Source organism: Mastomys coucha, unplaced genomic scaffold, assembly GCF_008632895.1.
Source record: "Mastomys coucha isolate ucsf_1 unplaced genomic scaffold, UCSF_Mcou_1 pScaffold21, whole genome shotgun sequence".
NCBI classification, from domain to species: domain Eukaryota; kingdom Metazoa; phylum Chordata; class Mammalia; order Rodentia; family Muridae; genus Mastomys; species Mastomys coucha.
Window position 1 is genome coordinate 40211471 of NW_022196904.1, and position 23878 is coordinate 40235348.

Here is a 23878-nt window from a genome sequence, read left to right on the forward strand (position 1 = left end):
ACAATTTAATACTATCATGCCCACCCTGGTCTGTAAAACAATGTCTTTCTAAGCCAAAATATAAAAGACAAGCCATGTGTGTTTGTTCTTCCTTCTACCCCCACCCCCAGTCAAGCTCCAGGATTTTATTTGTCTTACATTTGGAAAGGGAGCGGAAATCGACGCAGCTGTTTGTGATCTTGAATCTTCACACAGCTTGAGCCGATCTTGGAGTGCAAAGATCTTCATGGGTGTCTCTGTTTTGTTGACAAGTTTTAGACTAGCCTGGAACTTGGCCAAGGGCAATGGTAACGATTCCTTTCCACATACGCCCCGTTATCTCAGGCATTCTGGACTCACCATCCTTGCTGTTATCTCTCTCCTGTGGCCAGCATCCTTGAGGTCACAGGCAATTATTTCTAGAGAGACTAGAATTATTTCTAGTGCTTCTCTAGTCCTGGAACTTCTGAAGAGAATGATTCTGTTAGGGCCAAGCTTGGTAGCGTCTGTACGAATCAATTGGTGATACTGCAGTAGGAAGACTGGGAGTTTGAGGCCAGTCTGGACTACATAGTGAGGCTTTGTTTCAAGAATAAAGATGAGAAGGTAGAAGGAAGAGAGGAGGAGGAGGATGAAGAAGAGGATGATAAAAGGGAAAGAGGAAGAAAGAAAAAGAAAAATTGCTCCCAGAACCACTTTCGACAAGGCCTTTAGAACAAGTCGACCTGTGTCTTACAGAAACCTTATCAGTAACCTTGTTACATGGACAACTGCCACAGTGTTTTGTTGCTTTGCTTAATTTGGGTTGGGAAAGTGGCTCCCTGAAAAGGCAGAAGGCAGAGACGAATCAGAGCCAGCTGTGCATGCATCACCAAGGCCAACACTGGCACAATTGGTTGGTTTAGGATATGGCTTGCTGAGTGTTCCTTACATAAATGAAAGTTTCGAACAAATATATTAGAAAAACACAGATAATCCACTGGGAAGTTCTTAAAAGTCACCCCATAACTCAGAGCCTTTGGAAGAATGATATAAATAATAAATAACAGAGCCTTAACTCACATCTCAGAAGTAACCTCTTTATAACGGCTGGATATAAGTCCTCCCTCTCTATCCTTTCTTTTTATAAACATAATTATTCCCATATAAACAATCAGGCAATTTAGGCATTCCTAATACTTTACTTATTAAGTAAGCTAATAGAATACAAATAACAAGAGGATGACTCTAGGATTTTAAATAAAGGAAAGAATCACAAAGTGTGTTTCAAAACTCTAAATTTTTAAAAGTTACACTCTGCAGAGACTTTTTTTTTTTTCTCCACCAGCAGGCCCTTCTGTCAGCATGGCTCTCACCCAGCAGTTAACTTAGCAAGTCATCTCAGAGTCCTGTTGCCTGGGCTCCCTCCAGTATCCCTGGAGGTCACACATTGGCCTTTCCTGATCCATGAGATGCAATACTGGCCAATACTTCTGCCAGGGGTATAGTCAAAGGGTGAGGAGACCGGCTACCAGGAGGGCAGCAGTAACCAGACAGGAAGCATGGTCAAAGATGAGGAAAAGGAGAAGGAGGAGGAGGAGTGAAGCCTGCTACCTTGTGAGCAGTGAGAACATAGCAACCACAGGCTGCATGGTGCCACAGTGGCTGCCCTCAGTTACACAGGCTACTTCTGGCTGAGTGTCTTCTGTCTGGAAACGAATCTCATCAGGAAGTAGCAGAAACCCTGGGGCTTTCCAGGTTGCCTTTTTAACACTAATTAAAATTATCCAGCTTTCAATACTACCACTCCCCTACTGTGAAATGTCATGAGAATAAAGCCTTTGTAGCATCTTTCTCCTTTTTAATAGCGTATAATAACTGCACAAAATGATGGATTTCTCCGTGACATTTTCATTCATGTATTGTACTAGTTACTTTTCTCATTGCCGTGACCAAAAAGCAACTTAAAGGGGAGGAGTTTTCTTTGGCCTGACAAAAAGCAGCTTAAAGGGGAGGAATATTCATTGGCTCAGAGTTCAAGGGGGGCACAGTCCATCCCTCAGGGAAAGCATAAGAGCAAGAGAGTGTGGCAGCTGGGCACACTGACTGAGGTCAGGAAGGAGAGAGAGAGATGGATGCTGGTGCTCAGTTCACTACCGCCTTCTAATGCAGTCTGGAGCTTCAGCCCATGCAATGGTGCAGCCCACATTTAGGGTGGGTCTTTCTACTTCAACTAATCTAGTCTAGAAAATCTTTCATGTACATGCCCAGAAACTTGTCTCCAAGATGATTCTAGAGCCCATCAAACTGTCAATATAAAGCGTCACAAGCATACAATGTGCTCTGTTCACACTCATGCCCCACTCCCCACTCCAGTCTCCATTTTGTTGTTTTGCCTTTGATGGTACTGGGAACTGAACCTGGGACTTTGCGTTTATTAGCAAGTGCTCAGCCCTTGAGCTATGTCCCTGGTTCCCCAACCACTTTTACAGCAGCACTTTCCAGTATGTCTACACCTGGAAGACCTTATCATCATGACAATGCCTGGGCCACACTACAGAGTAACCAGCTTCCTTTATGCATGGAGGAGCCGAGAGTTCTACATCTTCATCTGAAGGCTGCTAGAAGAATATTGACTTCCAGTTAGGATGAGGGTTTTGAAACCCACACTCATGGTGCCACACCTACTCCAATAAGGCCACACCTTCTCCAACAAGGCCACACCTCCAAATAGTGCCACTCCTTGGGCTAGGCCTACTCAAACCACCACAAGGGCTATAATGTATGGCCAAGGTTCCATCTTGAGAACAAGGAATGGCTGATCCCAAGTCACTTGAGGGTTTGTTTCCAATGTAGAACCCAGAGTCAGGATGCTAGGCATCCTGGCAGGACATAGGGCCCATTCCTTTAATACTCTCTCAGTGACTGTCAGGCTTCATATTTAAAGAACCTGGTCCAAGCTATCTTTACCCCTCATTGAACAGTAGCAAGAAGCTTCGTTTCAGAGACTGAGCACCTCTCAAAGGGCCCCCTTGCCTGGTGCTCATTTCTTGTCTCACCTTTAAGATTTCTGTCCTTGGGCTGGAGAGATAGCTTGGGAGCACTGTCTACTCTTTCAGAAGACTCCAGTTCAATTCCCAGCATCCACCTAGCGGTTCATACATTTCATGGAACCTGACAACTTCTTCTGGCTTCTGTGAGCATCAGACACACATGTAGTACATAGATATACATGCAAGCAAAAATACCCAGACACATAAAATAAAATAAAATAAAATTTAAAATAACAAGGACTCTGTCCTTTACAACCTGGGTAGTTACTTGAACTTCTAGTCTAATTTTTCAGCTGCAAGGTGCTATGGGAACTGTTCCATGTAAGGGAGCGCCATGAGGGCACGCACACATTAGGAGCAGGGCACTGTGAGCTTGCCTTTGATGTCCATATCTCATGGTTATGCCTCCATAGTGAATTGCCCGGTGTTCAGAGTTCAAGCACTTGGGCTGATTTCAATCTACTCAGCTAGCTGTGGTGTCTTAGGGGAGAAGCTAGACCATCTCTGGGCCCGTTTCCTCTTCTATAAATGAAAATAACAATAGCCATTCATCCCACAGGGATGGTGGGAAAACCAGAGAGAATATGCATACAGTGCTGACTATGGTTCCAGGCATGGAGTAAAGAGCAGGTTCACAGATTATAGTTCTTATTAATATCAGCATCATTAATGAGGCCACTCTGGTTATAGAGACTGATGTGTGGGAAGAATAGGCAATATAAAAAGAAGGAGCAATTTGCTAAAAGACCAGTTTGAAGGTCAAGGGCACAGCTAACTTGGTAGAGTGCTTGCCTGGAACGCATGAAGCTCTGGGTTTGATCTCCCGTGTTACATGAAAACTGGTGGGGAGGATGCACCCCTGCATCTCAGACCTGGGAGGTAGAGGCAGGAAAATCAGAAGTTCAAGATCATCCTCAGCTGCATAGTGAGTTCAAAGCCAACCTGGGCTACATGAGACCCTATGTCAGCAAAAACAAAACAACAACAACAACAAACAAACAAAAAACAACCAACCAAACCAACAACAACAACATAAAAGCAGTTTGAAACTGATTTAACTAGGCCTCTCAACTGATTATATATTCTTTTCCTTATCTGTAAGAGTAACTGTAAAAAAGCATGTGGGAAATTAAAACTTAAAAAGCAACAAAAAAGCTTGTAGATGAGATCAACCCAGATCTGGACCAATTAGAAGCTTCTTTCTTCAAGTTGGCTTCCTGAACAGCCTTTGAGTGCAGCCTCAGCTATTGCCCAAGTTCATCTCTTGGCATCCCTAAGCCAGAATTCCTGTTCCCATCAGAAGCAGGCTGGTCTTGGGTCTGTTTCTTTTCCTCTATTCTTATCCTTCTGCTCCTAAACAAACCCAGATTCCACATATGGATCTTTGTTTATAGTTCTCTTTAATTTGTTTTAAATTAGCTTACAAAATAATAGTTTTCTTTAAGGCATTTACATGTATATGGGTTATAGTTTCCCCAAGATTGAAGGAAAAATCTAGTCACTCAAGAGTAACAGTTGAGTAACAGGACTTCACTTTGTGGTGTGGGACAAAGGATGTGAACTATGGCCTTCATCTCCAGCCTGTGCCACTACTGACAGGGCACAGACCTTCAAAGGTGGGGACCTGCTGGAAGGGAGTCAGGTCACTAAAGAAACTGGGACATTAGTCTCAGTCATTGCTTCTCGGCCACTGTGACCAGGGTTGACCCTCCACCCTTGGTGTGATGATGTTCTCTGCTACCCTAAACCCAAAGCATCAGGACCAAGGCACCACTGATAGAAGCATTCAAAACCATGAGCTGGAACAACAATTTACTTTAAGTTGCCTTATCTCAAGTATTTGTCACAGTGACAGAATACTGGGAAACACTTCAATCGGGAGTGCCCACTTTGCTCTGGCTCACTCCGTCCCCAAGGGCCCCCTCCCACAAAATGTCAGAGAATAGTCTTGTTCTTACTCAGGATTCACAAGACAAAGGTTTGACCCCTGTGATCAGGGTCTCTCTTCAGATGTCCAGCCATTTGTCAGATGACAAGACACTCAGTAGTCGCGAAAGCCATGCACCCAGGGGCTTGCTCTCGAGCAGCCTGGATCCAGCGAATGTGACATCTCATCCTCTTGTGGTTCACCAGTGCTGGCATCCGGGAGGAAGCAATATGTGGTTTATGTTCCCACTGGTGTGACTTATTTAGACAGCCTTCTCCAGCCTACAGGAGGCCACAGTCTATGTTTTTTAGTAAGATACGCTTTCTATGGTGATTATACTAATTCTTGTTTGCTTTTTGCCACTGTTTCATCGAATGCGGGCTTTGTAGAAATCCTCTGTAGAATGAAGCAACACACAAGGAAGACAAACACCTTCCTGGATATAGCAAGGCAGTAAAGAGACCAAGATCTTACAAAGTAAGACAAACAAACAAACAAAACAAAAAAATATGTCTGGTACACCTTTTATCATTGTTGTTGGAAAACTAACGGGCACGCCAGATAATCCCATGACTAGATGACCTTCCCTGTGCCCAGCTCATAGTGGTTTACTTTGCACGGCTTCTACTGCAGCATTGGCTATGCTATTTATCATTTATCTATTTCCCAGTGTGTTTCCCTTACTACACTGACAGGCAGCTCTCCGCATCTTCACTTGTGAGAAAGTAGTCCCCAGGCAAAAGGACAACAGCCCTGTGGTCCTATACTCGGGACAGAGTGTTGAAATGGTTGATCTCTGGGTTAATGACTGAGACACTGATCAACCAATGTTTTGCTAGATGTTTAACTTTTAGTCCAGGCCTCATGTTCACACAATGCCAACACCTGCAGGCAGGGGAATCTCAGTCTCTGGCTCTCAAAAAAACAAAACAAGACAAAACAAAACAAAAAAAAACAGAGATACTGTGGTATGCACTGATTTATAATCAGACCCCTTGCTGGAAGGACACAAGAGATTAGAAGAAGTCCATTGGGTAGGGGGAATGGATATTGCAAGAATTCTCTCCCTGGGGGAGAGGGGAGGCAATTAAGCAATGTCTACACCTTCTTTGTAATGTCCTAAGGTTTTTAAAAAAAAAAAAATGGTTTAATTCCACCAGAGTTCATCCCAGGGAACCAGTGAGTCTATTAAGCTTACTTAGAGGACATGGGTGAGTGGTTATGGGCAGGGGCATTGAGACCTTAAGGCAGCCACAACTGGAACATCTACAACCAGTCCATGGTTGTGTAGACTGCACTTTTTCTCTTCCTCTAGTCTTTCCAAGATCCTATGATCTACCTCTCCCCAGGGTCCCTGAGACCGAGTGCAAAACTAGGAAACTGCAGGTGATAAGCTGGGATGCCTGGCTAGATGCTCAGGTGAAGGCCCAATGACCCACCCTACCCCACTTCCTTCAATGAGTCTGCCAAGAGTTAACAAGCCCAGCTGTGACGATCTTTTGCAAGCAGATACAGCTGGTCTTACAAAGACGACAGTTATTCAGCTCAGAAGACAGTACTGTCTAACCGTAGATAGGCAGTGTTTCTGAAGGTCTGGGTCTCCACAGTCTAGAATGAGCTTTTACCTCAACTACTACTGAAAGTGGGTATTTGTGCCATCTCTGAATACATGTCCTAAATTGACACTTAATGCCTTAGGAAACTAGGAACAAGCACACTTTCTCAAATAAACTAATGCTTTTTGGGGTGGTTTTATTTTTTCTTTTACTCCCAAATAGGCTCATGAAATGTTTTACTTTGTACAACCTTTTAGAGCAATGCATCGTTTTTCTTTCTCCTCTGTAACAGAGGGTCTGCAGGGGCAGCTGACTCTCTTGCATTTTCCCCCATGACAGGCTGGAGTTTAAGAACTGTCTTCTTGGGAGGTCAGGCAGATGGAGTCTGTAATGCATGAAGGATGGGTTGATGAGGCTGGTCATTTACAGGTCATCCCTGAAGCCCCATCCCCACTTAGCTGACAGTGGCTGATGTTGAGGATCATAGAGGGAGGGGCACCATTGCTGCTTCCTGATTGGAGGATGGACCCTGCCCCAAACTGTTTGGGACAGCCAAACTCCAGTGGTCCTGAGAGCTTTGGTGGTAAGTTTCAAAAAGTTGCTGACAGTTGGGTGATTCGAAAGTTTAGAGTCAGAGGACAAAGAAAGAGGCATTGTTAATGCTGGGTTTACAACTCGGCCTACTTCAGGTCTGCATCTTCGTCTGTCTGCATCTTCGTCTGTACCACATGTAATAAAAATGGACAAATGTGCTTTAAAATCTGGAATTTTTTTTCCAGAACAGCTTGCTGTTCTCTGAACTACTGACTCTTTTAGCTACCAGTGCTTGCTAATGACATTGATTTAAAGTTACTTTTTTTTTCATGTTAACATAGTATCCACATGGAAACAGTCAGTATACTTGCAGAATATTTTTGTTAACGGACCACAATCTGACTTAAATAGGAAATGTTGTAATTATCTCAGTTTGCTTGCCATTTGCTGTTTTTCTCGCTTGTCTAGTTTGGATGATACAGATTTTTAGTGTAAGTAGGAAAAGTGAAAAGAGGGAGAAAAGGGAGATGAAACTGTTCAGGGAAGAACGGCTAAAATTATTAAAGAGATGAGGAGAAACACTTGGAAGCCTGAGGAGAAGGTGGGCAACTTCAATTTAGAAATCAGAGACCTTCAAAGACTATCTGGTGAGTGCTTTGGAGTGTGCAAGGACACAGGCATGTGCAGATGGGTGTGAAACACCCACTTTTCGTTTTAACAGGAGAGGGAACTTAGGTCCTCATGCTTGTAAGACACTTTACGCATTGAGTAAGCCTATAAGTGTTTTTAATTCAAAGCAAAGAATGTACTGTTATTATATTTGCACATATCTGACACTCTCGGAACCTCCCTCGCCCCCTGCGCCCCAGTGGCTTTGGTGCCAATTTTAACTAGGAACCTTTTTTTCTTAATGACAAACACCAGTTCTGTGTCTGTGTCTGTGTCATACTTTACCAATGGACTGGGCTGCTAGTTGGATGCACCCCGAGAATCTTTTCAGAAGTGTTGTGAAAGCCACTTAACTTCTGTTGGGCCCTGTCACCGCTGCTGACAGTGGCCTAACTTTACAGCTTACAGTGTGGATCTCCAGACTCCCAGCAGAGGCATTCATCACCAGAGAGTTTGTTTGGAAGGCAGCATCTCAGCTTTTTGGAGACCTATTGAATTGGCATTTACAGTTCTCACACATATGAAGGCTTAGGGGGTCCTGGAAGTACACTGAATGCACACTTCCCTTGGCTCGAATTCTCAGCCTTAGTGCACGATCAAAGTCCCTCATTAAGCACTGTTTTAAACATAGATTGTCTTCACCTGCCCCTTACCTTCTAGGAATTTTCATTCTGTAGGATGGGATTGGGTGGAGTACATCAAAAAGTGTTACAGGTTTTCTGGACTGCCCTGGGGACTAGACCTTGGACATCCTCTGTGCCTAAGCTCTGCAGATATTTGGGAATAGTTCCACAATGCCTAATAGCAATGCCCTTCTACAACTTCTCATGCAGCTGTGAGAACCAGAGGTCAAGGAGGAGAGTACCATAACCCTTTCTCATAGTATTCCTACTAAAAGGCAACCCATCACTTATTCCTTCAGTAACAATCTGGGTAGCTTTTCAGTCCATAGCGTTTTGCTTGCTTCTGACAGAATCTCATGAAAGTCAAAATACGGCTCTTCCAAACATTTATTCCTTTAGAAGAGAATGCTTGAAACAATAAATACATTAAATAGAGCAAGATACTAGCCTAGGAGACTGTCCAGATGGACGAGGGCAGACTATAACACGATAGGGACAAACCTTTGATTTAATTTCAGAGAGCAGGATGAAGAGCTAAAACAGGCTATTTGCATCTCCCCTAGCTAGGGTAGAAAGGACCTGCAAACACGCTGGAAGATATGGAAGCAGAGAGTACCGTCTCACATCTCAACACTCCAGGGGCTGTTTTAAAACTGAACTTTCACTTCTGACTGGGGTCTTAGTTTAAGTTACTAACGAAAAGGACAACTTTTAACAACAAATGTCCCTTTCCCCTCAGCCTAGAGGCTGGAGATCAGATTCTTTTCTAGGGCTGGGCTTTCTGTGGATTCAGAAAGGCTGCCCTTGTACAGTCAGAAGGCATCTGTCTATCTTCATCCTAACGTGGCATTGGTCCCATCATGAGGACTCCTCCCTCAGTCATGTCAGGACTCCTCCCTTACAACCTCCCAAAGGCTCCTCTGCCTAGAACCAGTGGAGGACTGGGTGTTTACTTACAGTATTGAGCACTGAAATCCGATTCCGGCGTACGCAAAGCAAGCAAACTCCCCATCACTGAGCTACATCTCCAGTCTTTATTTGGACAAAGAGGCTCATTAAATTGCCCTCAAGCTGGGATCCTCCTGTCTCGACCTCTGAAGTAGCAGAAATTACAGGCTTACACCCCCATTCCTGGCCACATTAGAGTTTTGCCAGGTAAGTTTGAGAGTGATACAGTCAATAGCATCAGGATGATTGAAATTCAACCCTATGGATGTTACAACATCAGGCTGTAGGATAGGAATAAAGTGACAACATCTGTCCTAGACACAGAAAAGTGGCTTAAAGAGATGACAGTGGGACATATTCAATAAGTTCATTAATAATAAAGACAGTTTTTTTTTTCTGGTCCCCTACACTGCCAGACACTATCTCATTTAGCTGGGCAGTGCCTTTAGGGAAATGTACTCAGACCTCCACTTGACTTGCATGAGACACTCACAGTGTTAGAAGGTCTATAAAGATGGAGAATCTTCGCAATTCAAATCCAACCTGCTCTCTAGGGTGGGTGTCCTTGAAGTTCAGCCCCAAGGCAACCTGTCTGCACTTTCTATTTCCCCTTCAGCCCTCAGATCCTTAGTCAGAGAGAGAAAGGGACCCTCCAGCGATTCCAAGTGGAGGAACCTGTGAGCTTGGCATGTCCTAGGCATAGCCTGTCAGGCAGGCCTGCATGAAACCATGAAACCAGGGCGGGTTTAGCCTCAGCCTGCCCGGGTCACCAAGCCACTCTAATTACAGTCTGTGGTAGGTGGCAAGGAGGAGCTGTCTTGGGGCACGAAGCTTCCCGGGCCATTGTATCAGCCTATAAATACTTCAAATACTTAAGTACAACGTGCAACCTTTGAATGTCGCAAAGGAAGCTGTTGGGACGCCCCCGAGCCCACCCGGAAAGAAGAAATGGCTGGATTGTCCTTCAGGCAGTGGACAAGGAGACCCGCCCTATCATTCCCAATGGAGGTGCAGAGAGGTTGGGGCGTGCCTCCGGAACCCTCAAACCGTTGAGATGACCCGAGCGATTTGAAAAAGAGAAACCGATTTCCCCGACACATGCCAGGGGGTGGAGGGAGGCGGGAATCTGCAACCCAACGGCGTTTTCAAAGGCCGCTCCGGGGACGCAGGGGTGTCGGCCCGCGGGGAGGCGCGCGCCGGGGCCATGCCGCAGAGTGGCCACCAGCTCGCTTTGTACTTGCGGCCAAGCGCGGCCCCAGAGTTTCGGCGGCGGCCCAGCGGAGTTGAGGCCACGCCCCCTTGCAGTGCGAGTCGCGACCGCGGATTGGTCCGCCGTGAACCAATGGGAGCGCGGGAACGGCCCGGGCTGTCAGCGCGCGCCGCAGCCGGTCCTCCCCTGCGTCCAACCCTGCAGCCCGCGCTGCCTTCCCCGGAGCTCAGCTTAGCGCAGCGCAGCCAGCCTGGCCAGCTGCGCGTCCCGGTGCCCGCGCCCTGCCACCATCGCCGTGCTGCGCTGGAGCTCACGGAGCATGGCCAGAGCCTCAGAAGCTCAGGTGCTTGGTGTTCGAGGGGCTTGTGAGCATCGGTGATCGTCTGTCACGCCCAGACAGACCTGTCTGCGGAGATCGCCCAGAGTCTGCCTAGGCGCGGGTGACACTGCGGCGCGTTTGCAGGGTGACAGCCGCCTCGTAGTGGATACGTCTTGGGCTCGGTGCGTCCTCCGTCTCCCCATCCTCTGCTCTTTTGCTCAAAGGTTCACACCCGCAGGCTCCAGAGCGCGACGTGTGCGTCCCCGTAGCCGGTGTCTCTTCCTAAGGAGCTTTCTCACTTCGGAGACGCAATGACAAGTTAATATGGGCGTCCACGCCTCGCTTTCCCAGGAGAAGAATTGCCAGAGGCAGCCTTCCTCGAGAGCCCAGAGCTTCTAAACAGGCCGTCCGCTGCGACATCCGCGCAGGTGGGACCTGCTGAGGGCAGTGACTAGCCCGCCACCCGGCAGGCGCACTCCCAGCATTTCCCCAGTTCCCCGACCGGGGGATTTTGGGTTTTGTTTTTTTCTTCCACTGTTGGTGGGCGCCTCGCGGGCCGAGGCCCGGCGCCTGCTCGGCTGCCCGCGCTGCCTTTAGCGGTCGCCTCCGCCGCCGCTGCCAGGGACGTGCTGGGAAAGCCAAAGCCCCGGGAGAAGATGCCGGCCATCCTGGTAGCCTCCAAAATGAAATCGGGACTGCCCAAACCGGTGCACAGCGCCGCGCCCATCCTGCACGTGCCCCCGGCCCGGACTGGTCCTCAGCCCTGCTATCTTAAGTTGGGAAGCAAGGTAGAGGTGAGCAAGACGGCCTACACTAGCCAAATCCCCCTGAAATCGCAGGGGCTGCAGGAGCCGACGGGGGAGGGGCTCCCGTTGCGGAAGAGCAGCTCTCTGGAGAACGGGTTCGATACCCAGGTGAGCAGTGCTGTGTGCTGGGGCACTATTACAGGGTGGGAGTGATAGATGATCCTTCATGGGGGGTGGGTACGGCTGATTTGAGGAGAAGCTACCATAATGTGATTGGAGAGAGGAAGCATGCCCCTTATGCTGCCAGATTGGAAGGATAGATTGGTCAGTGGGTGTGGCCAGGAGGGCCTTAGCTGGCCAGGGTGCCAGAGGTTCTCCAGGAGAGCTCTGCTGGCAGGCTGCTGCTTCTATGGGGTTGGAGCAGGTGTGAAGGTGCTCTCAAAAGAGCATGCTGACGTTGGAACTGTTAGGGCCATCAGTGCTGAGCGCTTGGCCCCAAGGATACGGTATCTGCTGCTGTGATGTGTGTCTGTACTCAGGTTGTAACCCCGAGAAGGAGTGGCCTGGTGCCCTGATGGGTTGGGTACCACCTGGCTCAGCTGTGCGACCAAGGACAAGGGATACTGAGTAGTTGCCCTGAACTTAACCCTCCTCCTTGCTTGAATATAACCAGTTTCTGGTTTCTGCCCCTTCTCCCCATTTAGGGAAGGGATTCTGGCCAGGTGCTGCCAACTGCTAGCTGCTACAGCTAGTGACTGGGGTGGCTTGGCTGTCTCAGAATGGCTGCCGTAGCTAAGCCCCTCCTTCTTGGGTAGTCTATGCTGCCAGTATTGGTGGCTCTGGTGATTAGGAAGGTGATGGTGAGAGAATGGCTGAAGGAGAAACGGTTGACTTCTACCTTTGCTGGCAGAGCAAGCATCCCCCTACTGGGCTGGGTGACAGGCCCTGGCCGTGCAATCTCTTTTAAGGAAATCCTTAAGGGCCAATCAGTTTCTCTTGGACTCCTGCCTTCCCTGCTGCCTCCCCCCCCCTTCTGGCAGTGGGGAGCAGGGCCATGCTGTATTTTCTTGGCTGCCAGTCAGCAGGGACTTTTAGGGACAGGCTGACCTGACTGATGTGGCTGTCCCAGTCAGGAGAGGAGAATCGGGAAGCCAGAACGGGAAGCAGTCTGGAGTTGGTATGGGGGCAAGCAGCAACAGACCAGATGACTTTTGGGGTACCTACTTCTCTGTAGCCCTCTCTGATCAGAGGCCAAGGCTTAACACATTCCTACCCTTTCTGATGGAGGAGCTGAATCTAGAAGCTGTTCAGAGACAGACTGCTGGAACTCAGAGCCAGAGAAGGCCCCCTCCCCACACCAGCTCCCACACCCACCCAGCAGCATGTCCCTCTTGATGCTGCACTTGCTGAACATTTTTGGAAGCTGACAGCCCTGACGGATGGTGTGGGGGGGGAAGGCAAGATTCCCTCCAGTGCTCCTGGGTCCTGGCTTTGCTAGGCTGTGTGCTCTCTTCTTTTTCTTAGAGCTACAGGACTTGTCCAGAGGGCTCTGAAATGAGGGTGAGCACCAGGGCATCTCCTTCCTCTGGGGGGTGGGGGGTGAAGTGGGTGGTATTTTGGAACAGCAACTGGAATGTGACACACACCTTCGTGCCCGATGGGGAGGAACCAAGGAATGAACAGAAGGCAGGTGCTGGGCTCATTCATAGCTAGACTACTGCCTGCTATTGCCCATTTGACCTTTTAGTTAAGGAACAGTGGTAGAGGATTACAATGAGTAGGCTCGGAGAAGGTGATTCACCACTCTCTCCATTAAAATATATGTATATATTTTTCACTCTTGGACATTTCCATGAGAGGCTCACTTGGCCCTATTCCCTGGAGGCACCGTTTCTCTTCTGTCCCCCCTGTCCCTACCACCCCACATTCCACCCTTCTTGCTCTCCATGGGCCCTCTGCATCACGAGGGTGGTTTGGATGGATGGCTCAGGAAACTGGCCGGCTTCCAATGGACAGTCCTGGCTTCCCAGCTGGCCCCTCCTTGCCAGTCCCCGAGTCTCCTAGGAGCTCTTCTATGTAACAGGCAGTCATAGCCCCACCCTGACATCAAAGGGGCTTTGGCAAAAGGATTTCACCTTCTTTGAACAGGGTATCCCCATGGTGACAGACAGTGCAAGTTCACCTTCCAGAAAGTCCCTCGATTATGGCTTGAGGACTGTGGCTGACTTAGCACCTGGTAATTTCCTGGTCCCAAATTTAATGTTTATCATTACAAGACACTCAGGAAATGATGAACTCAGTGGCAAATGATATCTTGGAGCCGTTGCCTCTCTTTTATTTGGGGAATTTTGGGCAGGAGACTGGCTGGGTGACTAACAGCCCAGGTTTTAAAGTTTTGGCTATCAGTGGTACCTTCTATCTGATCTAAGCTAGCTGAGTGACTTAGTCCATTAACTAACTACTCCCCTGGGCCTCAGTGTTTCCATCTGTAAAAATGGACACAGGGGTTGTGAGCATTAAGAAAAACTTAGTATTCTTTAAGTGAGGAAAGGTAGGGTTCTAGGAAGATGTCAATCTGTTCGCGAGCATTTACAGGCCTCTGACTCTGCCTGGCACAGTACCAGGCTCTGTGGGAGGATGGTGGGGGTTGGGGTGAACTGTGGAATGCCTGGTGTGTTAAGTTCTCATTGGTCTCCACAGGAACACTTAGAAGAGGTTGTGGTGGATGTGTCCATGTCCTACAATATGTCCTAAGATAACAAAGTAAAGAAGGCACCCTTGCCTTGTACTTCCAGGTGCCAGGAATTGTTCTGGGTATGTTTCATAAAATAATTCCCTTTCGTTCTCTTAACAATCTGATGAGATAAGTGTGATTATCCCCATTTTTACACATGGGGAAACCAAAGTTCAGTGGCCTCACAATCAGCAGAGTTAGTAGCATTTGAACTGGAACCCCTTAACTGTCATGCTGGACAGGGGGAGCCACAGCAGCTGCAGGTCGGTTATAGACTTGGAGGCGCTGATCCAGGAGGTCCAGCGTGGCAAAGCAGGGATTCCCAGCTCAGTCGGGTGCTGGACCGGTACTGTGCCCACTCTCCAGCATTGCCTCTCATGCTGCAGAGCTGAGGACAAGTAAGACAGGGTGGTCTGGATCTTGGGCATGATATATTCCAGTTCGAAGGCATGACTTCTGTTTCCAGTAGAGGGCAACACTGGGAGAGCTAAAGATGTGCTAGGGCTGAGGATTCAAGATGCTGGAAGGAAGGCTAGGAGCTCAAGGGCTGGAGAAGACCAGGGGGCTCACAGGGGAGGAAGGAGATGAGCTGGGCCCCAGCAGTGCACCAGAGTGCCCAGTGGGGAGGAGGAGGAGGGTGGGGAGGTAAGAACAAAGGAGAGGAGGCTGAGCTACCTGAGTTGTGCAGAGCCCAAGCGGATGCTTGCTTCCTTAGGCATGTTCTAGGGTGAGTGCTTTCCATTTTAGGTCAGGGTATGAGAAAAAGCAGAGGCTTGGCAGTGGATGCTCATGTTGGCTTCTGTCAGAGGGTACCTGACGATGATGAGAAACTGGAGAGACGGAGGCGTCTCCTACAGGACCTGTCTCAGAACTGACCCTGGGGAAGCAACACTGATGACTGCCTTTAGCCTGGGTTTCAAGGGGTTTGTCATGGTAGTTATGGGGAAAAGTGTTCCTGTTTTTGCCTTTTGATATAGGATCATTCACTTTGTAGACCTGGCTGACCTCGAACTCACAGCGATCCACCTGCCTCTGCCTGAGTAGCACTGGGATTAAAGGCATGTGCCACCACTCCCATTCATAGTTTCTTACCCAGCAGTTCTGTTTACTCGGTGAGTTATCAGTTATCTGGTCGTCCCCACCATCAGAGACTCGCAAGCCAATAGCTGTTAGAGGTGGTCAGCCTTTGCCCCCTCCTGGAGCCTCCTACAGGCCTGCAGCCCGTTCTCAACCTCCAGAGGAACCTGCTCTGCCTCCGTCAGGTCCTCCTGAATGCCCTTTCTGCTACTATGCCACCTGAACCTCCCCGAGAAGGACCATCTATCATATCTGTTCTGGTCTCATGTGTCGTGAACTAGGACCACGTGTAAGTGATCATTTTAGACACATGCTCTGTGTTAGACTGCAAGTCTCTGGCCAGTCTTCGGGCAAAGAACTCTTGGGCTGAGACGGGATTAGCCTTTTTTTTTTTTTTTTTAGAAGCAGTTGCAGGGGGAAGAGATGATTCACATAATACTTTGATATTTCCTGTTTTTAGGAGCTCTAGTTCAGCCTGCGACTTATTTCTTTAAAAAAAAAATAATAATTAGAAGTGATTGAAATCCAGGGTGAGCGGTTTTAGACGTTTGAAAAGAAAGCGTGGGTGAGGCCCCTGGGAAGAGCACAGCTCCGAGCGAGTTTACACCCTGTTGCAGCTTTGCCCCACTGTGTTTTGATTAGAATGCTTGCTTCGTCACCAGAGCTGATTGTGGATTTGATTAGTGTGTTTTTCTGCCGTGTGTGGTTCCCTTTCCTCCTTTTCTCAATTCTTGGAGGCGATCGCACATTGTGGTTATCTGCCAACATGCAAGAATGTTTACGGTTCATGTATCACTGCCTCTCCCCTGGGTTAATTCTCTAGAGACGCTTTAAAGGTAGAGTCAGGGGCTTTTTGGGGGGATCATTCCGTGTGTGTACATCTTTGTATAAATATGCCTACATCTACACACACACACACACACACACACACATACACAGCTCTATACACATGGAAAAGCTTCAAGTACCGAGCACATGTAATCACACACGTACTTCAAAAGGGAGGCTGGGGGAGTTACAGACCAAAGTTCAGCCTTGATAATGGCTGGGTTTACATCTCTCCCTTTTCACACTTTCTCCGTGACCAAGATTTGAAGCACCACACCGCTGCCCATTTTTATTTACTTACAAGATGTGAGGGCCACAACCTCACTAGGGGCACTTTACTCAGACCCCTGTCAGTCTCCTGAAGCCAATGTGCAAACCCAAACTGCCCAGCAGGATTTGGACTGGGAGTCAGAAACTGTCATTTCTTAATTCAGCCTTGTCTCTGGGAAAGGGTCATTCACAGAACATTTGCTTGCTGCCAGGTCATCTGCAGCAACCCTTACACCGTTATCACTTAATTAGAGACACAAGACACTGGACAAAGGTGAAATGATTGGCATGGTTTGTGTGTGGAAGCTAAGGTCAAGACTGATCATCAGTTGGAAACATCTCTGTGCAGTAACTTGGGCTTTATTGACAGGCAGATCTGGATTCAAATCCAGGATTTGGGCATATTACTTGGTACTGATAAATCACATGCTTTTTTTTTTTTAAATGGTGATGCTTATAGGCTGTAAGGATTCAATGAGATATCACAGGGGTAGGATACATGTACAGGGTCTGGCCTGTATTGGGCAAGGGCTATGTGGTACTACTTATTTTGACAACCCAACATCAGACCATGGCTCATGCCTGCCTCTCCCTGAGCTTGAGTTCCATTTACCCGGCTTCCCAATTAGATAGCTGACCACAGGGACAAACAGGTGACTTGTAGCACCGAAGGCCACTGCAGAGCAGTGCTTTGGCTCACTGACTTGGGAATATGAGTAAACTCTGAACAGTGTCATCTGAAGAAATGGCTTGCAGAGTTCACTGAAACCTCCACATTTTGGTCACAGGCACACCACCCCTAAAATGGCAACCCCAACTGAAGGTTCTGCTCCAGACTAAATTGGCAGCAGGCCTCCTTTCTACGCCTCTCTTAGCCGCCATTGTTTGAGGTGGTGGGATGCAGTGGCCCAATCTGATGGTCTGGCTCAGGTCAGAACTCAGCAAGGCTCAGGCCTATTGCCTAGGCTTCCTGATGGCCGCTTACGGTTCTGGGGGCAGAAGGGAGGCCCTTTTTCCTCATAGCTAAGTAGTGGGAATTGAATCTCATGACCAGTTTGGTCAGTAAGGTGCCCCGAGGCCTGATGGCCAGCTGCCCAGTGGTGTTTTACGAATAGCCACAGGACCAACTTTCAATGGCTACTCTGTCTTGTGGTCACACTGTTCGAGGGGACGGACAGTACGTTCATAGAACATCTTGGGCATAATGAGCCATGTGATTCAGAGAAAAAACTTGGTCAGGCTTTTGTGCCTCCATCTATGCTTAGACAATAGCAAGTGACTTAGACATTTTCACAGAGGCCCACGAGTCACCCATGTAAAACTTTAAAATGACTCACGACTCAGTGCCCCTTTCCCAAGGCAGACAAGCCCTCTCTTCTGCTTTGCACACAGAGACCCCACAGCTTCAGAATGCTTTGTCCCTCCTTCCAAGTGCTATCAGGTATATTGCCTATGCGGTGTTGGTAACTTCAGGGTTATTCTACCACGGTTTGTTCCTATATTCCTGGTAGAAAAGGGAAAGTAAGAAATGACTCCTCCTCTAACAGGATTCTTTTTGCGGGTTGGGAAATCAACTCCTCATGACACTGGGACAGACTATGGATAATTGTAACAGGGCTGAGGAGGTGCTTAAAGTGCTGGTGGTAAACCCATGAGGTTAGTTCCCAGAACCCATGATTAAAAAGAAAAAAAAAAAAAAGCCAGGTACAGGGACTCCTGGAGTGGGGGTTGGGAGTGGTCATAGGAAGAACTGGTAGATCTTACTGACCAGTCAGTTCCAGGCTAATTAGCAAGCTCCAGGCTCAGCAAGAGACCCTGTCTCCAAAAGTAAGGTGGAGAGCGACCGAGGAAGACACTGACATCAACCTGTGGCCTCCACACAGGTATCCACATGAGCACAAGCATGAGAGAACATGCACCCCCAGGCACTACCCACCTCGTAATAAAAAAAAAAATTCCCAGCAATCATTCACCCTGATAAGCACAGCCTCTACACACCTGCCATTGTATTTAACCCAACAGCAACCCATGAGGGAGATACCGCTTCCGGAAAAGAACTGCGACTCAGGGAGCCAGGAGCTTCAGTTCTATTCTGTCAGTCATTTTGACCCATGTGGATGACCTTCGATGAGTCAGCTTGCCTTTCTGAGCTTCCAGCTCAGTTACCTAGCTTAGCACATGGACAGGAAGTTACCTGCTCCACCCTTTTGGAAGGCTCCCTGTCTGATGGAGAAGGCACCAACTTTAGCATTTTTCAGAGTTCAGAAAGGTTCAGCTTCTACGACCAGTTGCACAGCTCATAAATAGCATACCCAGAATTTGAAGCCATGTGTTTTAACCTCCAAAGTCAGGGTCCTTAACAGCAACTGTGAAAGTCCTTTGCTGAGGTGGGTCTCAAAGGGTGTTGCTAAGATCAAATCACAGGAGGCTGCTGTATATATATATATATTTTTTTTTTTTGGCGTGGTACATGTGGTGGTCTGCATAAACATGGCCCCCATAGGCTCAGCGAGAGTGGTGTTTAGGAGGCGTGGCCTAGTTGGAGTGGGCGTGGCCTTGTTTCAGGAAGTATGTCACTTACCCAGTGTCTCTCTCCTCTTGCTGCCTGCTGAACCAGATGTAGAACTCTCAGCTACCTCTCTAGCACTGTGTCTGCCTGTGTGCCACCGTGCTTCCTGCCATAACAATAACAGAATAAACCTCTGAACCTCTAAGCCAGCCCCAGTTAAATGCTTTCCTTTATAAGAGTCGCTGTAGTTATCGTATCTCTTCTCAGCAATAGAATGCTGACCAAGACAGTACATAATCTTACCCCTACCCCAGATTTCGAAACTATCCCTTCAGTATTAAATAAATGTTAGTGGATTAATAATATCAGTTACGTTTTTCTGGATGTATAGATTGCCACGTCCCTTGAGGCCACAGGGCCCTTCAGGGTGGCCAGCGTAAGACCTGTCAGTGCAGGAATGAGACAGATGAAGGGAAAACAGGGAATTTGATTGAAACTGTTTGCTGCTAGGAAGCAATCAAGTTAGTTCTGTGGTTTTGGTTTGTTTCTTTGTTTCTTTTTGTTGTTGTTGTTAAATAGCCCAAGTAGGCATCAAACCCAAGGTCCTCCTTCCTCTGCCTTCTAAGTGCTGAGATTAGAGGTGTATGCTACCATGTCCAGCGTAGATCAGTTATATATATATATATATATATATATATATATATATATATATATATATATATATACACATATATATTATATACATATACATATATATATATATTAAAGATTTATTCCCTTTTTATTTTATTTGTGTGGAATTTTTGCCTCCATGTGTATCTATGTACCATGTGCATGCAGTGCCTGAAAAGGCCAGAAGAGGGTGCCGATCCCCTGGAACTGGAATTACAGATGATGATAAGCTATGAGGCCGGTGTTGGGAATCAAACCCAAGTTCTCTTCAAGATCAGCTAGCTCTCTTAACCACTGAGCCATCATTCCAACCTCCTGCAGATCATTCTTTGTAACAGTAGCCCTGGTATCTCACAATGAACAACCTGGGCTGCTCTAATGAATAAGCCTCATCAGTGCACAGTAATGGTGGCCCAGGCAACTTCTTCTGCCCCACAGAAGACAGACCTGAGAAGAGTGTTGGGTGTATGTTTGTAGTTCAGGAAAAGGGAAAGGTTGAGAAGATCCACAGATAGGACAAAGCTTCCAGACTGTGGTCCATTTTGCAAAAAAATATAGCTGAACCAGTCTGCTCCTAGAGAAAGGAGATTTATGCAGTCTATAGCTTTGGAAGTTAGGAATCCAAACAACATGTTGCAGGTTCTTTCATAGCTGTGGGGGGGGTCCCTTCCCCCACAGCTATGGCCCTTCATGACAGAGAGCAATGGCAGAGCATTTGAGAAACACATATTGAGTGTCATTCCTAAACAGGAAGCCAGAGAGGACCCAGGGCCTGGCTCAGGCTTTTATATCACCTCTCTCTCACAAGACTCCAGGAAACCAGTGCTCCCTTCAGAAGGTGACTCCCAGAAATCCCACCACCTTCCAGTGCTACCAGCTGGAGACAGACCAGTGTCTGACCCATGAGCCTCTGAGAGGTACAACCCAACCGATACCTAAGACATAGCTTGAAAGAATATTCTCCAGTTGTCTCGGTGTCAGAGATGACGATCCTGACCCTAACCGCGAGGACGGTTGCCTTAAAGGGGCTTGGAGACTTTTGTCTCTCGGGAATAATAGGATTAAAACTCAGCCTTGTCTGATTTCAAACCTGTGCTGCTCACTGTGCTGCTCACTTTTACCAGTAGCTAGAGGAAGCCTGGGGCCCGTGCTGGGCTGTCCTCTCCTCTCCCCAGAGCCTTTGCTTGCTTTGCTAGCCCTGGCCTTCGTCCATATTCTGTGTTATCTCTTACGGGGTCTCACCAGTGCTGCCAGGTCCAGCCTGTCATCAGAAGCTCTATGATTGTAGGATATGCGGATCCTGTGTGGTCTTGCGCACCTCTGCGACAATCTGGGTACCGTCTCCTTTCCCACTGCTGTGGTGGTTGTTCCGTGGGTCACCCCCGTGCTGCGGGCCAGTGGGGCCCATGTGCCTCACAGCTGGCAGGTCCTCCTTCCTGTCCTCCCTCCCTGTGCTGCTGGCTGCTGCTCTGCACACAGTCCTCATTTTATGCAGGTTTGCTCTGATTCTTTTCAGACCAGGGAGTACTAGCTTGTTTGTGTTAAAATGTGTAGGCTGCCAATGTTCCGGAGCACTTGGGCCTTCCGGTGCATAGACTTTGGTGGTTAGCTAACTGGAGGCCAAGGAAGGCAAGACGCAGAGGCAAAGATAGCATTTAGGTGACAAACCAGACTGGAAAGGAGCAGACTGACTTTGGATGGCTGCGTTATTCATGATCTATGCCTGGAAAGCCTACAAACGTGGACACCTGAACCAGGAGAGATATTAGAGGCCATCAGTTTCCAGCCACGTCCAAAGAGGCATGTGACTTGCTTTGGGTTCCCAGCTCTAAGGGCCAGAGTGCAAATTGGAACCTGGGCCTCTTGCCTCATTGAACAGATCCACAGATAAGACCTGCTCAGAAGGTCTGGAGGGTATGATGAACGTACCAGAACCAGCCTGTGCTGCAGGATTTCTCCTACCAAGTCTTTCAAAGGGATACTAATTTCTTCACGTAGGAAGCCTTTGCGTTTGGCTCACAGAATCAGAAAAGCAGATAACAATTGGCTGACACCACTGAGATCCCTGGGCCAGCTCCCTAGGTAGATAAGACTGTCTCCTTGCATACATTTACTTTTGTGGCTCAGGATCAGCCGGCATTCTGGCTAAGCCCACATAAAGCTGGAACTAGATTGCTTTGACTCTGTTCCATGCCTTTTATTCCCTGCCTCTTAGATTGTCCCCATGCCCAAGTTGGACATCTGAAAGAGCTGGGGTACCCTCCTGCCTCCCCTTCTATTTACCATGCGTCTAATGTGTCTTGCACTGGTGGAGCCTGGGCCATCTGGGCATTGAATAAGTAGTCAGCTGCAGACCATTTTCCACAGGGAAAACATGATGTTTCAGGGGCTATGAAGGGGGAAAGCTGTTCATGTCTGTTGTAGTGCCTGGCCGGGAGAGGGGTAGATAAAGGCACTGCTCTTTCCAGAATGGTCACTTTGGGCTGGATCGCTGTTCCAAGCCTTTGTGGCTTTTCTCATTTCCCTACACAGGAGCCACGCCTTTGAGCTTGGTGCTTCTATGATGCTGTCCTGTTGACAGGTGAAGAGAGGCTTGGAGACTGTGAGCAGAGTGCCCAAGGTCACATACCTCCTGAGTAAAAGCCGGGCTGCAAGCTCAGGCAGCACCTGAAGAGCCTTCATCCCTAGCCAACCTGTGTTTCACAAGGACGGAGCCTTCGTCTAGTTAACCGGACGTCTGGGTAGAAAGATCCAACATAGAGAGGGTCAAAGCCTGCTATGGCCCTTCAGGAAACTAAAGCTAAGACTTGCCTTGTAAGCTAGCACAGGGATTCTCCCCCAGAAAGAACTAACCTAGAAATGTCCCAGCAATCTCAGGGCCTTGGTGGATGGACTCCTTGGCTTTCCTCTTTCAAGTCTCTGCTTACTAATGGTTTGAACTCCTTTTTCTTTTCTGGCTAGCAGAACAGAAATCACTATAAGCTTGACTTTAGTCCCTAATGTTGTTTACCTGCCTAGAAACGTATCTGCTTTGTTGTTTTTAGACAGATGTAGATTAGAAGTTATATGGCTCGCCCACACCCATGTATCAGGCACAAGCTGTGGGTACACTCTGTAACAGGAAGCTGCTGGTTTTCCATTCCAGAGAACTGGAACTCACTCAGAAATTTGTCATTTGCAAGGTCCAACCCTCACCACATTCCACTGCTGTTTCTGAGAGTTTCCAGTCACCTGGGCTGTGAGGAAGCAAGCCGTGGGCAAGGCCATGCTGGCGAGACTAGAGTGGTCCATTCTCCGGGTCTAGCGACTTCCAAGTGACCCCAGGCTGGCTCTGCCTGGCCCAGGCCTCTCTGTAGTGTGTTGCCTTTGGATCGACATAGTGCAGACAAGAAGCTTATTTTAGAACTGGAAAGAGGGCAGACGTATCAATAAAAAGCCAGGGAAGGAACAATCCATTCAGTGGTTTTAAAATATCTCTTCCTCAACAGAAAAAGAATATTTTTGTTTCTTAAAAAACAACTGGTGAATTTTCCCCCAGTTGAAAAGGGAAACATAGGAAACTTTTTAAAAATTTGAAATTTAAAAAAAAAAAAAAAGGAGGCTAGAAAGATGGCTCAGTGGTTAAGAGAAGTCACTGCTCTTTCAGGGACCAGAGTTTGGTTCCCAGGACCCACATCAGAAGGTTCCTGACTGCCTATAACTCAAGCTGTGACACCCTCTTCTGGCCTTCTTGGGGATAGCACTCACATATGTGAACACAAACGTACATTTGCATAACTAAAAATTTAAAGTTAAGATCTTCAAAAATAAAAGTGTGGAGCTGTAATGGAAGAAAGTTTGTCTCCTGTCCCTTCCTGTCCCTTCCTTGCAGACTCTGAAGGCTTTGAGATGAATCACATGACCCTGCTTTCTTGTCCCTCTTTTAAAGACAAAGAGACTGAGCCTCATGGTCTCCATACTTGCTGTTCTTTTTGCTTCAACCCTCCTTCCCCCCCCCTTGTCAACAATGCTCATTCTTTCATCTCCAATATCTGCTCAGAGCACTCTTTTCGTTATATAAAATGGCGGTATCCATCACCCTTCCCCAGGCCACTCCTCACCTTGCTTTGTATTTCTTGAGCTAGAACAGGTTTCCCATGCCATGTTAAACACATTCTTGATGTGTGCCATTCTCTCTCATCCACCCTGACCCACAGATATAAGCAAAACAGTGCTCATATCTCTACACTGCCAGATGTTCTAGAA

The 23878-nt window shown here is 47.7% G+C and overlaps 1 protein-coding gene across 8 annotated transcripts in view; it reads left to right on the forward strand.

The window, feature by feature from the left end:
• The window catches only part of Nav2 (neuron navigator 2), a 654216-nt gene that overhangs the window by 278777 nt on the left and 351561 nt on the right, over nucleotides 1-23878 (forward strand). For 4 of the 8 annotated variants that reach the window (XM_031386759.1, XM_031386760.1, XM_031386763.1 and 1 more), the window contains exon 1: nucleotides 10993-11711. The exons of 2 other annotated variants lie outside the window; for them this stretch is intronic. In XM_031386759.1, the coding sequence (XP_031242619.1) occupies nucleotides 11454-11711 (258 nt within the window). In that variant the 5' untranslated portion in view covers nucleotides 10993-11453. Of the gene's footprint in view, nucleotides 1-10992; nucleotides 11712-23878 lie in introns of those variants that run through there. 2 more of the 8 variants (XM_031386761.1, XM_031386762.1) reach the window with 1 other exon arrangement.